This window comes from Accipiter gentilis, chromosome 14 (assembly GCF_929443795.1).
Source record: "Accipiter gentilis chromosome 14, bAccGen1.1, whole genome shotgun sequence".
In the NCBI taxonomy this organism is placed as follows: Eukaryota; Metazoa; Chordata; class Aves; order Accipitriformes; family Accipitridae; genus Astur; species Astur gentilis.
Window position 1 is genome coordinate 27,700,225 of NC_064893.1, and position 24,380 is coordinate 27,724,604.

Here is a 24,380-nt window from a genome sequence, read left to right on the forward strand (position 1 = left end):
CCCCGGGGGTCCGCAAGGCCCGGCGGAGGTCCCGATGCCCGGCAGGGACCTCTCCACCTTCCCGTGGGCCCCTTCCCCCGTGGGACAAAGCCCCCGCGGTTCCAGGCGGCTCCGCTGCCGGACCGGCGTGGGGGGGTGGGAGTGGGACCGGTGGCCGCAGCGGGACTGACCCGACCCCCCCCCCCCCCCTCCCCTCACGGCCAACCGGCAGGGCCGAAGCCGGTGCCCGGGCGGGCGCGGGGCCGGACTACGCGCCCCGAGCGCCCCTGCGCGCGGGGCGGGGCGGGGCGGGGCGGGGCGGGGCGGGGCGGGGCGGGGCGGGGCGGGGCGGGGCGGGGCGGGGCGGGGCGCGGCCCTACAAAGGCGGCGGCGGCGGCGGGCGGCCGCTACTCACCGGTACCGGCGGGAGGGGGCGGCGGCGGCGGCGCCCGCCCGCGCTCCCGGGACAAAGCGCGGCCATGAACCGGGTGTAGGCTGCGAGGTTCCGATTCCCCACCCCCCCCCCTCCCCCTTCCCCCCTCCACCCCGCCCCAACCGGGGGATCCAGCCGCCGCTCCGCTCCTCTTCGGCCGTCCGCAGGGGGGGGGGGGCTCGGAGCTGGGGGTGGTGGGGGGAGTTTCTTTTTTTCGTCGCCCCCGGTGGAGCGGGGTGGATGCCGGCTGGGGCCGGCGTCGCCCCGGCACCATGCACACCGTGCAGAAGGACACCACGTTTACCAAGATCTTCGTCGGGGGGCTGCCCTACCACACCACCGACTCCTCCCTCAGGAAGTACTTCGAGGTCTTCGGGGACATCGAGGAGGCGGTGGTCATCACCGACCGGCAGACCGGCAAATCCCGGGGATACGGCTTTGTAAGTGCCGCTCCGTGCGTAACCCCCCCACCCACCCGCCCCGGCCCCGCTCCGCCCGCCGCCCCCAGCGAAGGGGACTTGGCTGGTGACTCCCCCCCCCCCCCCCGGCCGGGGGAGCGGGGTGGGGGACCCCGGGAGGAAAAAAAAAACACCCCAAAACCCCGGTATCGGCCGGGGTCGTGCCGTTCCTTTCAGCACCTCCTTTCCCCCGTTGCGGGTTTCGGGCGGTCGCGCTGCGGTGCCCTCGGGAGCGGGGACCCGAGCTGCCCCCCCCCCCCCCCCACTGAGCTGGCTCTGCTTCGGGGAGTTTTGGGTCTTGCTCCACCAACTTCTTAAAAAAAAAAACAACACGGGAGAGGAGGTGGAAAGGCAAGGGGGGAAAAAACCAACCGGTGTGAGCCCAACGGAGGAACTCGGCGAGGGGGGAGCCCTCTTTTCTGTCGAGCCCCCCCCCCCCCCCCCCCCCCGAGCCTGTCGATCTTGCCATGCAAGTGGGTCCGCACGAAGCGGAGTTTAGCTCCTGATTCAAAACAGGACAATAAATAAACTCCACTTAGCGCCTGTTGCCGGAGCGTTTACAAAGCGCTGTTGCTACAAACAAGGCTGTGCTTAATTCCAGGTGACCATGGCGGACAGAGCCGCAGCTGAAAGAGCGTGCAAAGACCCAAACCCCATCATTGATGGCAGGAAAGCAAACGTGAACCTGGCCTATTTGGGAGCAAAACCGAGGAGTATTCAGACTGGTGAGGCATCCAGGAGATCCCGTCTCAATCCATTAGAATAACTTGTAAAACGAGAAAGCAAGTTGCTCGGGCTGCATTCATCTGATCTGACGATGCGTGCTTAGCCCTCGCGGTTCTGATTGTCGACTGAGGACACCGCGTAGTCCAGTTGCCTCTCCTCCGTATCTTCTTACTCGTACCTGTTACACTAGTGTTAAGCACCTAAGTTCATATAACTGAGTTAAAGCTGTCTATCTCCCCGGCTAATCTGTTTTCCCGTTATCCTCTTCGTTACGTCGGTATGAACAGTAATATCCATTTCATCAGTCTGCCTTTTGGTTTAACGACCGCAGTACCCGGTGTGTAAAGTAAGGCGTTATACCCCATTGTCTGGTCAACTTTCACGCTGTTCTTTAATCTGAATTCCCATCTGGTCCTCGAGCTTATCACATACGCATATGAAAATTAACTTGCTTCTAAATGGGGCTCTGAATTTGCTCACATGCATAGCAGATAAAATCCACGTAGGTGTGGTCCGAGTTGTAATTATGCCTCTATAGAATGAGTCGAATGGTATAGTGGATGCTGTTCGTTAATGGTTCTTTTTTTTTTTTCTGAATTTTTTTTTTTTTTTTTTTTTTTTTTTAGGTTTTACCATAGGTGTGCAGCAACTACATCCAGCCTTCATTCAGAGACCCTTTGGGTAAGTGGAAGTGTTTCTTAACAGTCTTTTTGAAATCAAATTCATGCATCAACTTCCTCATTATTTAAAATGCATGAAAAAAGCCTTAGCTGTCAAGAGTGGACAGTTTCAACAGCTGTTGTTAATGTTTGGAGTACTTTATTTCTGGTGAAGATTTCAGAAGTTTTGTGCATTTGTCAGCTTTAATGTAATTCCCAAAGATCCTCCTTTATCCTCAGTAAATCTTAGTCATAATAAACCCAATGCATTGCTTGCTGCTTTGCCAACTTTAAGAATTCAAATAAATGGAAAATAGTTTCTCTATTATAGTACTTAAGGTGTCAAAACAATTAAGCAAATTTTGTTCTCATGTTTCTCAAATAAGATCTGCCTTCTCTGTGCCGTTTCCCACGTAATAATGCTTAGGATACAGTCTTATCCTAGAAAACAAATTGCATTGGAAACAAAGTCTGTTACTTAATGAAAGTAACATTAGGTCAAAAATTGATTTTGGACAGATGTTATACAAGGCTTGAATAGTCTGCAAAAGTGGGCTTTTGTCTGCTGTTTTCAATAGCTTATACCATCCCTACTCGGTCCAGAAAAGTCCTCTTTTTATACATCTAATAGGATCTGGCAGCTGCTCGGCAAAAGACAAGTGTGCTTCACGAGAACAATAGTGACTGTCATACTGCCTTCATTTAACTGTTTAATGATTGATGCAGTTCTTTTTTTACACCATTTCAGAAAGTGAATATTGATAGGGGTTTTTTATTATTATTTTCTAAGAGCATTAAGAAAGTAGGTGCATTTTTTAAAGCTTTTGAGCACTGCTCTGTTGTGGTTTTTGTGTGACTGTAATATAAATAGATGGGATTTTGGCCTTTGTCAACAGAAAGACTTCATCCCTTTCCTGCTCTCTGCTCGTGTTTTTTGGGAGTGGGAGTTTTTTGGTTTTGCTGGGTTTTTGTTTTGGTTTGGTTTTTTCTAAGAAAAAAGGGATCTGCTAACAACAAAAGAAACTTTCGCTCCTCTGCCCTCATGGCTGCAGTTGCCAACTGCCTGGGTAATCTCATTCCAATGAGTTTATGGATGTAAGAGACTGTGTTGCCACAATAGTGCACACCCAGTGTATGGGTGTTGTGTACGGTTCAAACATGCCAGTTTTCATAAGCGGTTACGGCTCTGTTGGAAAGACTCAAAGAACATCTGTCATGAAATGAAGTCTCTCTTTTTTTTTTTTTTTTTTTTTTTTTTTTGGTACAAGAGCCACAGTAGTCTACGTAGACAAGATGCTGCTTTGTAATCGCTCTCTTTGCATGGCAGCTACAATAGCTTTCTTAGCCCCCAGTGTCAGGCAGCAGCAGTACCTTCGAGCTGTGAACCCCAGAGGCTTTCCACATTGCACAGGAGTGCATAAGAGAAGTTGACGATAAAACCAGCCTGTTAATGAGTCTTTCCACGCACGCTAACAGAAAAGAGCAAAATGGTGAAGCACGTTAAACTTCTTGTGTTGGCAGGGGTGCCGGCGCACGCCTGTTCCTCTTGCAGATAATCTGCTGTTCCTGTGGGTGCTGTTCCTACCCAGCAGCCGCAGCCCTGCAGCTCTGGAAAACATAGTTTTTCTTTTTTGAACGGTTTGCTTTTAGTTTCACATGCAGAGGAGTGTGGGATCAACTAACTACGTGTTCCTTGTGATCTAGACAGTTACTGTTCCAGTTCTTAGGCATTGGTTTCATCATTAAACCGTCAGAGCTGCAGTTAGCACACGCAGCAGAGAGCACTATAAATTATTTATCAGTTGCCAAGAGACAGGAACCAGCAGACTAGAGGGTTGGAGGAAGAGGATTAGATATCATTATTTGCAAGCATCAGTAAACAAGAATTTCGTTGCATTCAGTCATCGCTGCAGCAGAATCACTGAAAATGTGGGTTTGGCAAAATGTGGAGCCGTTTACCTGAGCACCACATCTGGGGCTGCTCTGTGGCTTCTGAGCAAAGCATCAGGTGGTCCGTCAGGCAACGGAGCTTGGCTGCTGGTTCCCTCTTTGTCTTGTCAGCAGACCCAACAAAATTAAGAGCCTGCCAGGCTCCGCTCTTGCGTTCCCTTGAACCCACAATTTCCTTGGCCTTCGGTGGGATTTGAGGATAGATGAGGAGTTTATCAGGGTCTGTCTGTCTTTGGAAACTTCATCGAATTGCTGTTGTCCCTTTGCACCACGTGGAGCGGATCCTGACCTTCCCCAAACGAAGCTCAGGGGTTCGTCTGCTTTGCCCACGGTGTACGACGCTGCCCGGTTCTCCCTCCTGCAGTTCCTCTCTCTGCAGAGGTTTTTTTTTTTTCCCCGGGGGTTGGCATGCAGTTTCCTAAAGATGATTGTTAAGGGACACGGGGTACTAGGTGTGCAAGCTGGACTTGGCAAGGAAGAAATGAATGAACAACCCATTAACTGCTAGGCAGTTAAATAAGAGAAAGCCAGCCAGTCATCTTCCAGCTATCAAGCCACAAAGTGCAGGTTTTGGTGAAACCTGAAATGAATGGAAACTATGAAAATTACCCAAACATCAGTGAGGATTATTTATAAACTGAAGGCTTCCCCCCCCCCCCCCCAGCCCCAGGCACCCAAATGGCAGCTGTAACTATTGCCTGGGCTATGCGGAACAGAAAGAGAAACCACGAAGAGCCTCTCTCCTTCCTCCTGCTGTCCGGGCAGGGGAGGCACTCGCACAGCAGACAGCACGGAGTCGATAGTAAATCCCGTTTTGAAAAGTAGTCTCTGGATTGTCGTAACCGGAGATCTGAACGGTAATGCAAGGCAAAGGACGCATCTGTGTCGGGGTGACTCGAGATCTGGCTTCTGAGTTTAGGGAAGCAGCAGTAGGCCGGAGGGCTTTATCCGGAGCTTACGGACTGCACTTTGCTTGGAGGCAGCTGGCAGTGCCAGTGTGTCCCTGCACGGACAGCACGGAGCTGCGCTTAACGCCATCAGGGAAGGGGGAGACCTTCTCTCTCCAAATGGCGCTGTCTCTTACTGCAGCAGCGTCCCTTCTAAGAATCTTAAGAAACACCTGAAACTTTTTGGAAGCTGCTAGGAGCAGCCGCGTAGACCGCTTGACCGGGAGCACATGGTGACATGGCAAAGCTCCTCGGTGCCCCTCTCTTGGTCCTCTCCTCTGCTTGCTTGACTCCGGTGCTTGGGACAGGCTGGAGCCTGTGCAGGGAACAGGGATTCCCCGGTTCTCCTCTTCGCAGCCGTGCTCGCCGCTCTGGACGCGAGCAGCGTATGGCAGATGCGTTCCTGTGGCTGTGCCTCAGCGAAGGAGCTATCTGTGTGGGAGATCTACCAGCGACTGAGTAAGTGGCTGAGCTCTTGGAAACACAGAGCTGTCTCTCGCAGCAGGATCTAACTCTTTCCGCGTCTGCGCGTTGGATGTCATCGCTGCCCAGCCTTGTGCGGTTGCTTATTTTGGTTGCCCCCTGACTCTGGCCCACGTTTGGTCTCGGGCAGCGTCAGAAAGAGTTAAACATCTTTGAGTTTGAAATTTCATGCATTGATGCCGCTGCAGTTAGGAAGTGAAGAAAGTCCCTCTTTGTGTCAGCCCACCCTCCCTTTGCAGCTGTTTATCCTTAAAACTTCTCTATTGGGTTAAAAATAAAAGGAAACAAACTTTCATCTTCTCTGTGGTTATGCTTGTAAACCGGCGCACGCTGGCCTTGCTCTGCTCAGCCTCTGTCAGCTGGCATCCCCCGTGCTCCGACTTCCTATTGCACCATTTACCGAAAAGCTGGCCCGCTGCGGGACCCCAGCCTGCTCTGCTGGTCACAAGCAGCTCCCGTGGGGAGGGCGCACCCGGCACCTGTTGTTTGTCGTGTGCCAATAACATGAATGCTTGGGGGGGGGGGGCGGATTTCCTAAAAAAACATTCAAATCCTTTTTCCAAATGGCTTCAGCTGCTGGTTCTCGGGCATGGTTACTGCTATTCAGACCAAATGCTTGCCAGTCAGAAAGAGTTCCTTTTTTTTTTTTTTTTCTCTCCTTTTTTTTAAGGGTAGACATGTATTCATAAGCAGATCAGATGGCTTTGCAAATTTTCTTGAGCATCTGCTTCAAGGTAGCAAATGCTGTTATCAGACCTGAGGGCTTGGTATACAATTTGTTTTGGTTTTGGGCACAATTTGCTTGTGTCCCGCATCTAGCGTAGGCCTGTAGGACAAAAGGGGAGCGTGGTCCGATGTCCTGACCTTGCGCTTGGCTACACGAATGGTGTGCCGAGCTCAGGGCAGCAGTAGACTTTTTGCAGGGGACAGGCTCGGGGTGAAGGGTGCCGGGTGCCGTTCCAGCGCAGCCGGGGCACAGCGTGCCTGCGTCTGATGGAGAGCCAGGCTGAGCTGGCTCTAGCTTTGTCTTTCCAGCACATGGCTCAGGTTGTGCTGCCTTCTCTGCCTTCATCCTCACCAGCACGAGAGCAGCCTCCTTGGCAGCGGAGACCCAAGTCCTTTCCCCTTGTTGCAGGAGCTGGGGAGCGGCAGATCCAAAATTCTCCTATTCTGATCTGGCTGGTGCCGCATCGTCCCGATGTGGCAGACTCACGCGCGTGTCTGAATTTTCAGAGCGGTCCAGCTTGTACTTGATCTCATCTTTCCTTCGCGCAGCTGTTGGCATGCCGGTCCCTAACTCCGTAGTTATTAAACACATGCCCAGTAATTCAAATGATAAATGCAGCTCTGACTGGCCTGCCTCTGAGCTGAGGACACCAGCGAGGGAACTAGACAGTTGTGCTGATAATTTGGTAGCAAGGACACTGGGTCACTTCTAAATATGACTTATATGAAGAACTTGTTCCCCACAGATGGGAGCAAGCTACATACCAGAGCTAAATATACTCTATGATCACAAAAGATGAAAAGTCGTGGACCTCAGAGTTAAAACCGAGTCTCCTATTTCTCGGTCTCTAAATCCCGTAAACAGGATCGTGCTGTCCCTTGCAGTTTCCCTCTCACCAGCTTTGAGCATTTTGGCTCTCCTGGGTCGTAGCTGAGCTGCTGCTGGCTTTGCTCTGGGCAAAGCAGCGGAGGCTGGGAAAGCCGTGCCGGGGGCAGGCTCGCAGCCCCCCCTTGATTCTGGCTTGTGGGAAGGTGTGGAGAGAGATGTCTTAGGCGGTCTAGAACAACGAAGGCACAAGTGGCAGCAGGCATCACTGCAACTCTTAAAATGGAATTTCTTTCTTGCCTGAGAAATTACTCGTTTTATCAATGTAGGCTTTCTTTTATTAAAAACAGATATTTCATTGCTTCTTCCATAGCTAAAGCGTTCTGCTTCAAAATACTTCATCTATTCAAGAAAGAGTTTTTGATAAATCAAATATGTGGATGGTTTTTAATGAAAAGTCAGTGGAAGGGATCACGTGTGAAGAAAGAAAGTCTGTTAAAAAATGCAACCAGTTGAAAGTAGTCAATTTAATATATATTATACCAAAACTTGTCAGGTACTTGAGAAGACTTTGGAGATGTTTCTGCAGCCTTTGGTTTTCTCCAAATTGCAGAAGAAAATTGGAAAGCTTGGCTAAAGGCAGAATTCCTGGGGCTTCCTGGGTTAATCTGTCAGAGCCTCTGGTTTTCCTCCTGTGTGGACAGGATGAATCTAGCATCCTCCTGGATTTCTCACACTGATGCTGAAGGGCTCAGGCTCCTGTAGTGCACTGGTGTGAAGCTTTTCTGTTTCTTCTGTTGGTTCATTTCTGGTTTGGCTGTGCTGATAACTCAAAAGGGGAGGGGTTTTTCCTTCTCTGGATAGCTGACTAGTTGCGGATAAACTTCCATGTGGCTTTTTCCTTGGTGCCAGATGGCTCTTGTTTCAGGCAGATGTTATCTCCTGCTACCTGAGTGTTTTTTCAGCCTGCTTCTCCAAAACTATTTTTGGTCTGGCCCAACATGCCTTTGTTTGGGATTATATTTTTTTTTTTTTTTTTTTCCTTTGGGTGTGGGGGAAGCAAGATGCAGAGGATAAAGTTGTAAATTGTTGAGCCCGGCTAACTCGTGGTGGAGCTCAGCATGTTTATCTCGGACTCTTGGTTAAGCTGGGAAAAACGATTCGATCTTTGTGAGAAGATGTACTCTCACCTTCAATCTGCAACCTTTTTTATTTATTTATTTGTTTGTTTTGGTTTTTTCCCCCCACACCTCTGCACTAGCTATGGGGGAAAGTGTAGATGGCATTTCGTTTTACTTGGTTTTGTGGGATCTAGCTTCCTCCGCTATGGGCCATTGGTCTGTTGAATTGTGAAGTCAAGATGTGCTAACACTGTAAAATGAGAATATTGCTGGGCTATGATAGGTTCTCAGCTACTGCAGTGCTTTCTGTTCCTTACGTTTTCTCTCTCCTGCCAAAACGAAAATAAATTGAAATTGTGGATTGCTCTTGTACCCTTAAGTTGGCATTTGTATTTCTTGAGCAATGGTTTTGGTAGGCTCAGCAACCAGCAGAGGTTATCACTGAATCCTGCAATATACTCACTTTTTCTCTTGTACCGATTCCAGCCTGGGACAGTCTGTTGCGGCAGGTTGTTCCTTGCTGATTGTCACCAGTGTGGAGACGTCTGGTCCCAACAGGGAAGCAGGAGACCCAGTCGTGTACCTGGTGGCACAGGCTGCTGTGTACATCTCCTCAGAGGGCTAGAGGAGAACGAGTAGAAGACAGGCAAATTAGTTACAAGATGAGCAGAAATTGTGTTGGTTGGTTTGCTGTTTTGTGTTTGTGTCACACTGGAGTAGGTGAGGATAAATCCTGTACCACGGAGCTCCAGAGTTCATCCTTGTCTCACTTTGAGCTAGCTGAGATAGCTGGCTGATGAGGCAGAAGCCACTGACCTTTCAATGCCTGCTTCGATCGGCTTTAGTCGGGACGCTTCAGGATTGGGAGGTTTGTCGTGTCGATGGATGATGGATTGCGGAGTGGTCGGGGCACAACGAATGTCCTGATCTGCACCGGAGTGTTGGCGGATAAAGTCTATGTGATCTCCTCCTCCCGGAGCAAGAGTCCTTGTTGGCAGGCAGGGACTGCCTCGGCCGCGCTCCAGCTTGTAGCCCCTCCTCATCGCCTCTGGATTTGAGAGCAGGACCTGAATTTCTCACGTTTCCACAGCCTGTGATTGTGGGCTGGTGCCCATACGATACGTATTGTCGAGCCCGCCACCGCTCCACGCGGGTTTACGGAACGTGGCTCCACGAGGTGAGCGCTTGCTGGCGGCTTGGGAGTGTCCTTCGGGAATGATGTTCTTGGGGCGTGAGTTACACCAGGATGCGTCCCTGCATCACCACCTCCGAGGTGCTGCTGCGGCACTGCTAACGCAAGCGTGGAGCTCCTGGGCTGCTGCTGCTTTCCTTGGTGTCGCTGGAGCGTGCTTCCCGGAGCAGGTTCTGTCCGGTGCTCTTAAAAAACCCTCGTGAATCCGCTTCAAAATACATCTTCAAATACGTCACCCAGGTGCTGCTTCACCAGAGGTAGTTTTCAGGTTGCTGTCGTGGTCAGCTGTGGCTTATGCTCAGCTCGTTCTGCAGCACCAGCTACCAACTGGAGCCCAGCACCGCCTGCCATCACGTGTCGTGGCAGTGTGGGTGTCCCTGTAGCAGCTAATGGGTCAACTCTAGTGGAAATGGAGGCCAAATTCCTGGGGTCAAATGCCAGAATTTGTGCCTTCACTGGCAGACACAAAGGGCTCTGTTTCTTTTATTCTTCAAGGAATAAAAGGCTGGTCGTGGCGGTGGCGTTTGTGTGCTGATCTCTGCGAGGCTGCCAAGAGCCCTGTGCCCCTCCTTGTTTCCCAAGGGTTCGTGCCATGCCGTGTCCCTCCTGACAGGGGGTTGCAGTCGTCTCCCACCTCTCCAGAAGGAGTGAAACCAGCTCCCAGCGTAGCTGGCGGAGATCGAGGGGCTCAGGAGCTCTCGCCGCTCTCCCAGCCCCACGCAGCTCGCAGGAGCTGCTCGTTGGCTCGAGCGTAGGAAGCCCTGCAGGATGGGAGACTGCTAAAACGCATTTTAGGTGTAAATCTGGTATCGAGTACATAAAGTGCCTCCGAGAGGAGCTCTGCCGGATAGAGCTGCTGACGAGGGAGAGGGCCTCGTTAGCTCGTTCCTCTTCCTCGCCGTTTGGGAAGAGGTGTGGGATGCGTGGCCATCCGACTTGTCCCTTTTCTCCTGGCTGCCCCCGGCCCCGGCCCTGCAGCTTCTCCCTGGAGCAGTGGGGAGAACCGGGGCACGGCGGGTTTTAAAAAGTCCAACCTCCCGGGAGCCGAGGGCGCCGGCGGCCACGAGCCTCACCCGACGCGTTTGAACATCTCCCCCCAGGACTGCACCAAAACCGGGACGCTTTTGTTCTGCCCTTCACGTTTTTCCCAGCAAAAGCAGAACCGAGCTTCGCATCTCCTCTGCCAATGGCTCCGTAACCATCTCTTTTGTTCTGTGTCTTTCAATTTTGGCTGCCGGGGCAGCGTGGTGTCGTGCCACATAGTTAGGAACGTGGGCTATCGTGGCGGTCCCGGCTTCCCGAGTCCCTCCTGCGGCTACCGCTGGCTCTAGACTTAGGTTTGAACCCACTCGTTGAGTTTTGTGGCCTTTGCCCGTGATTAATCGTCATGCCGTAAGCATCTCGTACGTCTGCTGTTCACGGGGTGACTTTGCTGTGTGGTGGCAATGGCTGATCACTTGGTTGATGTTTTATAATCGCGTTGTGTGTGTTCTAGATGAAGTTCTCTTCTGGCTGGCAGGGCCCGTCGTGGGGGACGGAGGAAAACTGCAGGGAGGGAGGAAGGGAAAGGCGTCTTAAAACACAGATGTGACTCATTCTGTAGAAATGCAGATTAGAGTTTGCTGATTTCTAGAAAAAGAACTCCAAAAGAGCTTGCTTTTCTTTTTCCTGAAAGATCTTCAGAAATAATGGAAGGGGGGGGAAATACTTTAAGACTTTCCGTGGACGCTAAACATAGCCAGCAAAGAACTTCATTGTACTGCACTGTTTTGTTTTGTTTGTAGCTGCAAGTCATCAAAGTGACCTTACCTTGGGTTGTGTGTTTTGTTTTGATCGATGAGTTGCCATCTGTCCACCTAATTCAGAAGTCCAAACTGCATAATATCTTGATGGAAATTTCTAGCTAAATTATTAAAACCCCACAGACCGAAAGAACCTTCCCTTTCACATAGAAGCAGTTTCTGGAGTTGCTGAGTGTGATTTTTCTGGTGCGGTAAACTATGGTGTTGTGATGTGCGCTTGCGTATGCATTGGGCCGGGATGTATTTCTGGAAACAGAGTACAGGAGTGCGTATTGTCTTCCTAGCTAATGGTGCTTTTTATTCAAAGTAGCATTGAAGAGCTGGAATTTTTCCTTGCTGGGGGGAAAAAAAAAAACCCCAGTAGTGCAGGATGTCGTGGATTTGCTGTCACTCCGAAGCACACCGTGGGAGCTGCGACGGAGGAGCTGTGTACGTGAAAGCGAAGCCAACATGCGGAGTTTCTTGGGGACGAGTTGGGAGGGTGCGGACACCTCCCCCGCGTGGGGTTTGCTGGCTCCAAAAAGCAGTTGAGTGGCAACAAGGGATGTTGGGGGGTGACCTGCGGAGCCGCTCCAACGGGGTGATGCTCAGGCTGGATTGCTTGGGGGCTCTCAGACCGTCCTCCCCGTCGTTTTGCTGGCGCAGGCTGAGTGCCTGCGTGCGGGAAAAGTGCGGGTCCCTCCTCTGCTCCTGCTGGTGGGTGGGTTTTTTTTTAGTGAGTCCTAAGCGTGAGGATTGTGCGTTTGTTTTTCCTTGCGTTTTGTGGAGGGGTTTTAACTTTATTGAGCCCCGGAGTAGCAGGAAGCCTGGTAGTGGGATGCCACGTGTAGGGAGAAGCGACGGGCAGCCAGAGCATCTGTCCCCAATCTGGGATGCAGGCGGTTGTCTGAACTGATGATTTACAAGGGGGTAGAGCAAGAGGCGTGCGTGGGGTCGGCTCGGCTCGCCCCCAGCGGTTGCAGGGGCCGGTGCCTGGAGGTGCCTCTGCGGAGCCTTTCCCCAGCCCCTGGCAGGCCAAGAAAGCGGCATTGCGCCTCTGCGTTATTTAAAACAAACCAAAACGAAGCCCCGGTGACCCCGCGTGAGGAACCTCTGGGTTGGGACTAGGCGCAGCTCCTCGGAAGAGGAGCCGCGCGACATTAAGTGCCCTTGGTCTGAACTGGTGCTCCAGCTCTGATTCAGCTGTGTCGGCCCCTGTTTAAATCAGAGCTAAACCAGAAGTGATTCAGTGAATTTCTGCTGCCTCATCTCGTTCTTGTTAGTCACAGGGTGATATTGGCTATGTTGCATTTACGGACTGAAGGGCTGCGAGGTCCCTCTCTCTGCACTACGCCAGGGATGGCTCTGGCCTCTGGAGATGGTCTTAACGCTTTATCGGCCAAAAGTTGAGGCGCTGCTCTCCACCATCCATCCTCCCCAGTGCTGCTCCTCCGGGGGTGGCCTCGTTATATCTAAGGACCCTGATTTTGGAGGCAGCATGGCTGCGTGGGGGGAGGAGAACAATCATTCTCTCATCGTGCAGATTGCCTCAAGAAAAACCAAAGTGCATATGTGAGTGGGAAAAGGAGAGAAAACTCGGTTCAGATGAGCGCTTGTTTGCGAGAAGCCTTTCTCCTGCCTGAAGAGCAGGTTAAACCATCCAGTCTTGGTTGTAAAGCAAATGGGAGCAGCCCCATAACTGCTGGATAGGAGGGACCCAGCCCCAGGTGGACCCCAGCACGTTGTAGGTGGTGGCCAAGACCTAGGACGGACACGAGGGTGGCACGAGGGTGGCCAGTGACTCATCTAGCAGAAGTGTCCGGTCCCTGGCTGTGAGTCCCCGTGAAGCGCCAGAGCACCGGGTCCCGCTGCTTGGCAGCGTGGGGAGTCTGCTGGGGTTTCCAGCTTGGACGAGTGGGCAAGAGATCCTTTCCCCGAGCAGCTGAGCTCAGCTTTAAAGAACAGTTTTAGGCACGTACGGGGCTGTGTCTTGTGAAAAGTCTGTGGGAGGCTTTTAAAAGTGGTCATGTTTGAAAATGTGCTGTCACACACATCCACACAAAAATCCCCAAAATATTTGAATCTGCATAAGCTCCCTGCAGAGTTTTACCTTGGGTTTTTTTTTGCTGTTTGCCAAAACGAGTTGGGTTTGGGGGCAGGGTGGAACGAGCTCGCCAAAGTATGGTTGTGGTTCGTGCTGTTGCCTTACGCAATTCGGCAAGCAGCCAGCCAAAGGGACCTTTTCCACGGCATGTGCTTTTTGGTGCATGTGGCTCTGATCTCTCGGTGGTCACAGGCCGTTTGCTGGTGTCGGTCTGCACACCCCTGTTTCTTAAACAAGCCCCAAATCCGTCAAGCCCGTGCACAGTGGAGCTCTCTGCTGCCGAGGGCTGCGCAGGCGGGTACCGTTTGCCCTCTGCCGTTGATGTGCAATTGCCCATTTTTTGTCTGGCCCGTGGCAGTTCGTGTGGACGGACCTAAACCTTCAGGTTTGCACAATTTTTGCTCTTGTTTGAGGCCTGACTTGTCGTGGGCTCTTTGGAAAATATAGCCCTTTCATTTTGCTGCCTTTTTTTTTCCTTTTTTCCCCCCCTTTCCTCATTAGCAGTTTCTAGCAAATTAGTGGGCAATCCTGCATTAATCATCTCCGGGATGTTTCAGTCTATGGACTTTAATTGACTGTGGCGTTGTTACATTCCTCGCAGCAGCACGGCTACCTCGGGGCAGGGGCAAACTGGCTGGTGAAAAACAACGCTTTAGGACCTGCATCGAAAGGGCAGAGCAAATGCCAGGGGACGGCTGGCCGCAGAGCCGGGATGTAAAAGCTCACGGGCACACAAGCATCGCTGCCGGGCCAGGGGCTGCCGGCACGGTCACTGCTGAGGAGTGTTACTGAAGGGAAGAAAACCAGAATTAGTATCGCGTGTTTTACGACAAACACCCTGTAGCATTGCCCTAAACATCCAGTGTTATGGAAACACAGCCTTAAATGCGTAGTAACTGGTAACAGCTGGCAAACTGGAAGGCCCGGGGACAGCGGTCATCCCTGGTGGGATGTTAGCCTGACGGGACAAGTGGAGGAGCGACCCGGTGTCCCCCGGTCCGGGAGGTGCCCTGGGGGGGCTGCGGGTCCCCAGGAGCCTCCACCCGTGTTTTGGGCGGTGGTGGGGAGCAGGGACCTGGAGGATACGGAGGTGGCGAGGCTGCCGGCACTGGCAGAGAGAGGCAAGCGCTCGTGGGGACCGGGGAGATGCGGCGAGCCGGTATGGCAGGGGCTGCGTCGCGGCCATCCAGGGAGGTTATTTGGGGGACCGGCAGCCTGAGTAGGGGGAGATAGAAGACCTGGAGACCAGGGTGTCCGTCCGTCCTTGCAGTCCGTGCTTCACCTTGCACTACTCCCACCCTTGGGGTCTAGGAGTGTTTTGCTTTTCATTCCCTCCACCCCGAGCGGCACCCCTCCCTTGAGGGCGGCACTGCCGGGCAGCGCCCTTTCTGTGGCTGATGCACGTGAATTTGGGGGGTCAGGAGGGGGACACGCAGGCTGGCGGGAGCCCAGCCCCTCGCTGACTCTCTCCCTTTGCCTCCACAGACTCACGCCTCACTATGTTTACCCCCAAGCCATCATCCAGCCCAGCGTGGTGATCCCCACCCCAGTGCAGTCCATCACGTCTCCCTACATCGACTACACCGCCGCCAGCCAAGCCTATTCCCAGTACACCACAGCTGCCTACGACCAGTACCCCTACGCTGCCTCCCCCGCTGCCGGCTTCGTGGGATACGGCTACACGGGCGCAGTCCAGCCTCCCATCACCGCCAGCAACCCCGCGGCACCGGCCACCGCTTTCGTGCAGTACCAGCCCCAGCAGCTGCAGCCCGACCGCATGCAGTAAGGGCTCTGCCTGCGCCTTCGCCTCCTAGGACAATCTTTTACCGTGGAAGGATGCGGCTAGGACAGCAAAAGCATCAACAGCAACAAGCCCACAATAAAAGAAACAAAACAAAACAAAAAAAAAAATAAAAAAAAAAATCACCCCGATCCTTTCTCCTCCCCCTTTACCTAGGCGCATATCAATTCCTAAGCTATTTATAGTGTTAAGGGCGAACCCAAATCCTTGCAGTCTGACTGTGCTTATGAAAATGGACTTCTGGTAAGTTTTGGTGTTTGTTGGGGTTTTTATTTTTTTTCTCTCCAATCTGGACAGATACTGTCCTGAAGATGTTCTAAAAGTGACTGAAATGTTTCACAGGAAAACTACGGAGTCTTGCACACATCGCGGTCTGCTTCCATCACCTGTGGTCTTCTTTCTGCCCCTACCCCATCTGCACTGTCAGCCCTTCCTTCCTCATCAAACCTGCAATCCTCTTATTTACTGTTGAGGTACAGAGGTACTCGGAGAACACGGAAAAAAGCAATCTTATTTTTTGGTTGTACAAAAACTTTGTAATACTCAGAGATGCCTTACAGAAAAAAAAAAAAAGAAAAAGAAAAACTATTTTTTAATATTTATTGCGATTTTATTCGCATGAGCTGTGAATTGCAGACAGAAGAATAGTAGTAAGTATCTGCCTTGTTTAATTCTCATTTTACTAAATTATTGTATGTAGGTAAAAGTTCTTAAGTAATTGCTGAATCACTTCAACATGCAAAAGGGAATATGGGCTTGAAGGAGAGCAGAATATTCCTTTAGTCAACGCACTGTACTATTTTCTTATTGTAATTGTTACTCTGTTAAGATTATCTCAAATTTAGGTATATTTTTAAATGCAAAAAACCAACCAAGAATACCGAACATTTTGTCTACTTTGGTAGATCTTTTGTTACAATGCTGCAACCTATGGAGACATTTACAGTATTTATGTAAAAGAGATTTGGGGCTGTTGGCCAGTGAAGCTTAGGACAATATCACGAGCGGAGCAGAAGAGAAAAAGGTGATATGTCATTGAACAAATGGGTAAACGTAACCTTTTTATGCCTCTAATCCAACAGCCAAATAAAGGAAGAGAACAGATGATGTAAGTTAAGTGCATTTCTACAAAGAACAGCAATAAACTATTTTAACTTTTAAAATTATTCGATACTGTATGGTACCATGTTTGCTTGGCTGATGTCCATTAGGGAGTACTTTCAAATCGACCTGATCTGGCTACGCTGGGCCTTCCCCCACGAGCGTGCCGGGGTGGGTTTGGGAGCGTGTGTCCTGCGGTGCAGCGCATCCTGACCCAGCGTTGCATCGCATCTGCTCGGATCCTGACCCAGCGTTGCATCGCGCAGGCATTGCACGGGTGCCGCCATCCCTTGCAGTGTGTCCCCCGTGTGCCGGTACTTGCTCTGCATGTCCCAAGTCACCTCGGGGTTTTTGAGCTCCTGGAGCACCGCGCCAGAGCCGGGCGGTCCCCAAGGCTTGTGCTCAGCACCGGGCGCTGGCTCGCGCTCGGCCTGTGCGGAGCAGAGGGGGGAAAGTGCTGCCGTCCTGGTGCAGCCCCAGCGGAATCGGGGATGGCTGAGATCAGATCTCGTCCCGGGATCCTCAGGATGGGGCTTTCCTTCTGTTATTTGCTTACAATATCTATTTATTTATTTATTTATGTGTCCCCCCCCCCCCCCCCCCCCCAAAAAAAAAAATTGAATCCATCCAAAAATGAGTGGTCTGCCAAAGCCTTGTCCTGATTAAGGGCTGGGTTGGTGAGGGCCTCTGTGCTGCCGCAGGGCCCAGGCAGGCTGCAGGCAGCAGCGAGGTTCTGGCAGGGTGCTCACACCCCTGAGCCCCTCCTTTGTGTTAGTGAGATGGCTGCATTTGACTTTTCCCCAACCTACTTGCTTTAGAAATTTGGTTTTCAGATTTTGACAAACTTCCAGTATCAGTTTTTAAAAGTAAATAAAATTATTCTATTCGATTATGCCAGTTACCCAGTTTATCTCTGTAAAGGTTACAGCAGAACTGGTGCCAGGAAGTCCCTGCATCTTTGGCCCCAGCCTATATTGCTGTTGAAGGTGATGATGCCTAAAGCCATCCTAGAGGAAGAGGGTGCTATAGGATGAAAGCAGAGACAGTTCAATACTGTGTCTAATCAGCTGCCCTGGGGAACTTGAAGGCACCACACAGCAGGCACGTTTAATGTCGTCAGTAGGCCTCAGAGTAAACAGCCCGTCTCGATGAATGGAAGCAGCTCATAGGAATGAGCCCTTGCTCATATTGCGTGAGAATGCAGATCCTGGTGGGGCTCTGTTCATCCTGCCTGGGGTTTTGCTTGCAACCGTGTGGGTGAAATTGATTTCCTTTTTAAGTAATTACTTTCTGGATATGGCTGTGGGTCTGCCAAAGGAGTAAGAGCTGAGCGCCGCATCCAGCACGGTGCTGGCGGAGAGTGCAGCCTGGCCGAGAAACCTGCCTTTGAAGTACTATCGGGGCCAGAGATTGTTCGGCAATTCTTCTTTCTCCCTGTCATGAGTCTTTCTGAGGAGGAGGGAGGGGAGGATTTTGGGGGCGGATGGGGGTGCTGGGAGCTGCTGGGGAGCGCTCAGCCCCAGTCCCATGGCGTTGGGGTGCCCATCCTCGGGCAGTGCTTCTGCCCAGCTCCGGCGCTGCCGAACGTCGGCTTTTGTCTTCACCGAGGACCCGCGTCTTGGTCAATAGGAAGACTGCAACCTCTGAAAATTAATTTGCTGTTGAAAAAAAAAAGTGCATTTTTGAAGTGAAAAGAGTGATGATTTTCCATTTAGCTGACTCTAATTCCCTGAAAGGTGGCCAAAACCGCCAGGAAGCGAGGGAGCACACCTCCTTCGCCCGGCACCCAGCCCGCCGCTGCCGAATGCCATTCCTGGATCCCGCTCCCTTTCGCTCTGGGCTCATTTCGAGAAAACAACCCCATCAAAACATCAGCCCAACCTGCCGCCTTCCTGCTTGCGAAAACCCAACTGTGAAATTGCGGCCGGGCAGAAGAATGAAATCTGCTGTCCGGCTTCCCGGGTGGAAGTGGGGTTGCAAGGGCGAGGGAAGCCTGCAGCCCCCCAAAAAAGAGTCCAGGCGCTTCCTTGGCCTGGTGCTAGGCTGGGAAAGTGGGGAGAGCCCGCTGAGTCGCTGCGTTGGAGGGGCAAGGGTTAAATGCAGCGTATGAACGGTGGGGTGTGGGAGAGGCAGTGACCGTGGGGTTCATGACTGGTCAGGGTAGCACAGGATAAGTGCATAAACCACTTTGCAATTGCTTAAAAGTGTGATTTTGTGTGTGTGAGTGATTTTTTTTTTTTTTTTTTTTTTTTTGCATGCATGCATGCCTTGCTTGATGGAGCATCCTCTTTAGCCTGCACCGAGTGCCTTATAGTGCACATATAGGGATATATAGAGTGCATATATATAGGGAGCAAGCTCACCCCAGGCAGCCCAGCTTTGCTCTGGGCAGACGGGAGCCCCGGGTGGGCCTGAGCTGGGGAGTCACGGGGCTGTTTTAAGAGTTTCGGTGCAGCCACAGGGATGCGGGGAGGAGCGGCCAGAACTGGATGGTTTTGGCAGGGCAGCCCTGGCAGCACCATCTGCTTGGCACAGGTTCTGGGCTGGGAGCAGCCATGGGGGGGGGGGACACACACACACACAGACCTTGTCCTGGGCACATCCCTGTGGCCATGCTGGTGGCTGACCCAGCGCGGGCCACCTCCCAGCAGCTGTGCCCACATGCCCAGTCATTTGCATGACAAATTCGCATCTTTTTCATAGGAAACCATCGTGCCGGGGCTATCGGGGTGAGCTTTGGCTTGCGTGGGCTGGAGCACGTGCAGCCCTTCTGCTGTCATGGGGAAGCTTCTCCATAAAAACCAGTGGTGGGGTCCCGGTCGAAGAGACATCCCTGCGCCCCAGGCTGCCTGCAGAGCTTCGTGGCTGGTGCCAGACCCTCCCCACTTGCCCGCTGTGGGACGGGGATGGCTCAGGTGAGATTTCGAGGCACTACCTCGCCCCGGGGTGTCCCCCACCACGAAGGCACAGCCAAGGGCTCTGCTGCCAGCGGCCGCCCAAACCCACTGGTGATAAGAGACAGAGGGGTACCGAGCCCACATCTCTGCAGTCCTTGCCCCCACCATCCCGCGTTATCTGGCTGAGGCACTTGGGGAGCCCCACGGGCTACCACCGAGGGCCAGGGCTTGCCCTGGGGGGGCCACTGCCAGCCCCCACAGCCCAGCACCCATGGCTAACGAGGGGAAGGCCGAGCACAGGATTTATTTGCATAGTAACTGGGCTGCTGTTGGCACTTACCCTTTAAAATAAAGTTCACAGCAAAATGTTTTTTACCCCCCTCACATACAGGGAATGCTAACAGCATCCTTTTTTTTTTTTTTTTTTCCTCTCTTCTGGCTGAAACTTGTTTTTCCCTCCTTTGTGCCTCTCTGAATCCTGCCAGCGTAGAGATTCCCTTGTTCAGAGAGAAAAAAAGAAAGGAATAAAAAAAGAGAAAAAAAAAAAAAAAAAGAAAAACTTAAGCCTGGGATTAAAAACCATCACTAAAATAGTTTGAATAACAAAGTCAACTGACTCGCTGGGAGCCCGGTGAATGCCTGTCACGTATCGCCCTTCGGCCGGGGGCACGGTCATGTGTTTCACTAGATAGTTCCTGGAAAAGCTTCTGCTCAGCCCGATAGACCTGCAGCTGCTGATACCGCTGCGCCAGCCCTGCTCTTCCAGAGAGCTGCGGAAAACTTCCCGAACTTACGGGGGTGAGGGATAAATAAATCTCCCTTGGGTACCAAAGACATCAGGTCTTCCTGCGACCTGAATAATAACCAGCTGTAAATGATGATCAGGGCTTCTCCAGCCTCAGTGGTCCCAGCAGCCCCCTCTGCCCTTATTGATGTCTTTAGCAATGGGATTTACAGGGTTCCCCCCACACACACTAATTTTTGCATAGTTTTAGCTACATAAGTAATCAAAAAAGTGGACCCTTGCATGAGATAAAACCAGATGGTTTGTAAACCCCCCTGCCCTGTCAGACACATCGTGTGGGACCACACAACCAGGAACGTGTTAGTGGGGGAATCTGTACCTAAAACCAAAGCCAAATAACTGCAGTTTTATCCTTTTGCTGACAGCAGCAGCACAAACCTGGAAACACAGAGGTGTGACAAGGCACAGCAAGAGGGACGATGGCTCAGATGAGGCCACACTGCGTGGGAGGGCAATTAAAAGCTCAGATTTATTAGCGCTGTGTGCCCATGGTCAGGAGGCTGATGGTGGTGATGGAGAGGTTGGAGATGGAGAAGTTGGTCCTGGCAAGATCAGAGATGGAGAAATTGGGGATTGCTCTGCAGTGGGTACAGACTGTGCCCAGCCTCAGCTGCTAAACCCAGGGCTGGTGTGGGGTGAGAGCAACGCCACCACGGCACGGGTGTTTGCCTGCAGCAGAACTCAGGGCAGCGCTGCCCATGAGCACAGGGCATACATGCTTTTCTCTAGAAATCCCTAAATGTGCAGGAGTAAATGTATTTATTTGTGTATATATTTGAACTTGTATATAATTTGAATTTATAATTATATACAGATACGTTTAAACACACATATATAGTTTATATATAAAAATTGATGTGCATCTGCACAAAGTAAGTATTTTTCCTTCTCCCTGTGGGCGCCTTTGAGCTGCAGCCTCTGCAGCAACCCCTGGGCTTGCTGCATGCACGTGTCACGGGCTGCACATTTACCGGCGGTGTGACGGTGCCCCATTATCCAGGTTATGATCCGCATTATCCCCCCGTGCGAGGAGCTGGCTCCTGGAGCCGTCTGCCCGGTGTCAGGCAACAATATGGGGCTGCACCACCATCGCACACCCCATCCACCACACTGGTGTGGTACAGCAGAGAGGGGAGACAAGCAGTATTAAAAATTGCATCGGGACACCACTAGTATTATTGGCCCCTTATTAAAAGGATGTTTTGCATCTTCTTTCAAGAGCCGTTATACCCATCTTTAAGCAGAAATAAGATAAAGAAGCGTAAGGTGAAATAATCTAAAGGACTGACTTGAGAGAAGAGCTCAACTCCCGTTTTGGGAAGCAGCTTGGGCAGCCTGATCATTAAGCCCTATTGAACCGATGAGCCTCAAAATCCCAGGAGCTGACTTTTAAAGGCATTTACCCACATAAAGCTGGAGACCGCGGCCTTTTGTAAATCAGCCAGGAGCACATCTTGGTTTGAAATTAGCACTAAGCATCTTATTACATGTTTAACATTCAAAAGATCTTTTAAAATCAGACTAAGCACACTTGAGTGGTTCCCATTTAATCTCTACCTCTAGATAAACACCGGGGGGTCAGCGTGGGCACGCAGATACTGAGAGCCGTTTGCTTTCTCCAGTGGCATCAGCTGGTTGTGTTTACATGAGCTGCTTCCATGCTAGCACATTAAGCAAAGCTTGAGCTTTGCAAAATGAAAGCGAAATAATCGTACCATTAGTGTTCTGTGAGCTGGCTTTAAAATTAGCAGGTTTTAGACACAGGCATGGTAGAATGAGCCCTCAGGAGAAGAAAAACCCTCCAAAACCCCACATCCTACCTTATTTTGAGCAGTGCATGACACTCTTTGTTTCATGCCACTTTAGTAAGGTAAAAACTAGTTTGGTTTCCCGTGTCTAATGAATTTTATATGTACAAAAATATTTATATATTTCTATTATATATATCTGATTAGAAACACGTATGTATGAACAAACACATGTTTTCTGTCAATAGCTGTGTGTCTTCATATGTATATGTGTGAAAGAATACATATGAATTCCTTATTTCAACTGATATTTTATTTCATAAATCCTGGCTGCTGAAGATGCCAGATGAACTGCAGATTAGAAGATAATTTAAAAATGAGGAGCATAACATAACAGCAATATAACCAACACTAATGGCAGGCAGGACCAGTTTATGGGTGGTCAGACATTTCAGGACAGGAGGTCCCTGAACTGCGCTGGGCTCAGCACGCACGCCCCCCCACTCCTGCCCACCGTGTTTTCCCTTTCCAGGCTCTCCGTTTGCTGAGCCCACCCTAGAGGGCTCAACCTAGAAGTCAACCCCCAAGGGTTGACCGAGGCTTTGCAGGAGCCCCATCACTTACTGTTACCCCAGCTCAGCCCAGCCCTGGCCTTCAGGCTAAATCTGGGACTGTTTTTCCGATTTACCTAGGGCTAGAAAACCCCCCTCTGGCCCAGTAAGCTGCAGCCATCGCTGGTGTGGATGCAGCCGGTTTGCTGGGCGGCTGGACGAGGTTGGGCAGGACCCAGCCCTTGAGCTGTGCCCAGGCATCGCTGGGATGAGCACGAGCTAGTCCGGGTCAAAACCGTGTCCTGGATTGAGCTCACGTTTCAACAGGCTGGGAAAAGTAGTAAAAAGATCACACGCTGAGAGCCGTGGCTGGGAGATGGGCACGTACGGTCCAGCGTCGTCCTTGGCTCCTGCTGGAGGGAGCCCTGGGCTGAGCAGTGCCCGGTGGCTTTCCCCATCCTCTTCCCCACTGCTGCCATACATGCTCAGGCACTTTGCCTGGGGGTGTCTGTCTGTCTTTCTGCATTCCCGTATGCTCTCTTCAATCAGTCAACCACCGGCGCTTCAGCCTCAGTCTGCTCGGTCCAGAATACAGATATTTTGGGCATCTGCAATCTGGACGAAAACTCCAGTCCTGCCAGCAGCTCTGCACAGGCTTGAATGGAAAAAAAAATATAAAAATATCCCATCAAGTTGGGTAAATGCTGCCAGGCTGCCCTCGCCGGGCACTGCCAGCTGCCTGCCCTGGCCCCTCTCCCTGTGGGCAGGGGAGCAGCCCCAGCCCCAGAGCTGCTCTGTAGCTGCCCAGCCGAGGCAGAGCCTGGAGAAAAAATAATAAATTGAATCCAAAATGTTTATACCATTGGTACTGTCCAGGTCATGTGCCTAGTAAAGCTGAAGAGTGCATGAATATTTTCTTGTAGCTGCCGTCTAAACTGCCAGAAATGGTCGCTGTGCAGAGCATCCCGGCATGGTGCTGGGGAAGACTGGGGGGCTGAGACCTGGCCGGACAGATGGATGGATGGATGGATGGACACACACACAGGAGCTGGGTCAGAGAATGGGCCAATAGCTTTGTGCACAGGCAGTGGGTTTGGGAGCAGGCGTGGGGGTCTCCGTGCGAGTGAGGCACCGCCAGGTTGTTGGCACAGCGAGAACCCTGGATTTCGCCCTCTCCCCCTCTTGCACACACACACACATACACACGCAGAGTTTCCTCTTCCCATCCTCATCAGCCACGGCGAGCTCCGTACGTGCAAGGCACTGAACTCCAGCACAGCCCCAGCTCCCGCGGGTGTCTGCGACGCATCCTGGTTACGACAGGTTTGTGTGCCGAGATGCTTAAGAAAAGAACGACGCACCCCAACCCAACCACGCGCGGCCCGAGCCTGCTGCCGGCGAGCGTCACAGCGTGACGGTTACAACAGGCTTACTCATTTCTCCAGTGAGTAAGACCGAAAGAGGAGCCCCGCGGGTGCGGGGCCGGGTGCGGGGCCGGCAGCCGATAAGGAGCAGCTCCTTAATCTCCAGCCCCAGCAGCCGAGAGGGCGAGGGTGATAACTCACCCGAATCCCAGGCTCACACCAGTGGGGGGTTGGTGCTGCCGGTTTGAGTGTTTGCAGAGTCGCCCTCACCCCGGGGGGGTTGGTTTGCAGCGTCCACCCCCCCGCCAGCCCAGCACCCCCAGGAGCCAGCGGGAACTGGTGGTGATGGTGGCAACCACAGGGCATGCACCCTGGCCTGTTCATCTTGCCTCTGCACTCGATGCCCTGTGCTCCTTGGGGCATAACCACGGGGAAAGGTGGCTACAGCAGGCAGCACCTTCCGTCTGATAAGTCACCCTGTTTACGATAATCCAAAGTTTAGAAACTGGAGGTAGGGAAGGTCCCAGTCAAGATCTGACCTTGGCCGCCCCGTGGACCGGGTGACACTGGGAAGCCAGGAGCAAAGCTCGGCTCTCACCCGATTCAGACCGGAGCTGGGATTTTGGCTCAGATACCTGGTTTTTTATCTGCCCCCCCCCTTGGAGAGCTGCCAGACAAGCTGGCTGGGTCAGGCCCGTGCCCGTTCATGCCCATCTCCCATGGCACGC

The 24,380-nt window shown here is 52.0% G+C and overlaps 1 protein-coding gene and 1 long non-coding RNA gene across 2 annotated transcripts; one reads left to right on the top strand and one right to left on the bottom strand.

Moving 5' to 3' along the window:
- Positions 1-562: 562 nt before the first annotated feature.
- On the top strand, positions 563-16,352 carry RBM38 (RNA binding motif protein 38). Its single transcript, XM_049816722.1, has 4 exons — positions 563-852; positions 1,472-1,595; positions 2,223-2,277; positions 14,871-16,352. The coding sequence occupies exons 1-4, from the start codon at positions 685-687 to the stop codon at positions 15,169-15,171; spliced, it is 648 nt and encodes a 215-aa protein (XP_049672679.1). The 5' UTR covers positions 563-684; the 3' UTR covers positions 15,172-16,352.
- A 5,680-nt stretch (positions 16,353-22,032) lies between these two features.
- LOC126045448 (uncharacterized) lies at positions 22,033-24,106 on the bottom strand. Its single transcript, XR_007508084.1, has 2 exons — positions 23,149-24,106; positions 22,033-22,943 (listed from the first exon to the last, which is right to left on the bottom strand). It is a non-coding gene; the product is annotated as an uncharacterized LOC126045448 (long non-coding RNA).
- Positions 24,107-24,380: the final 274 nt, after the last annotated feature.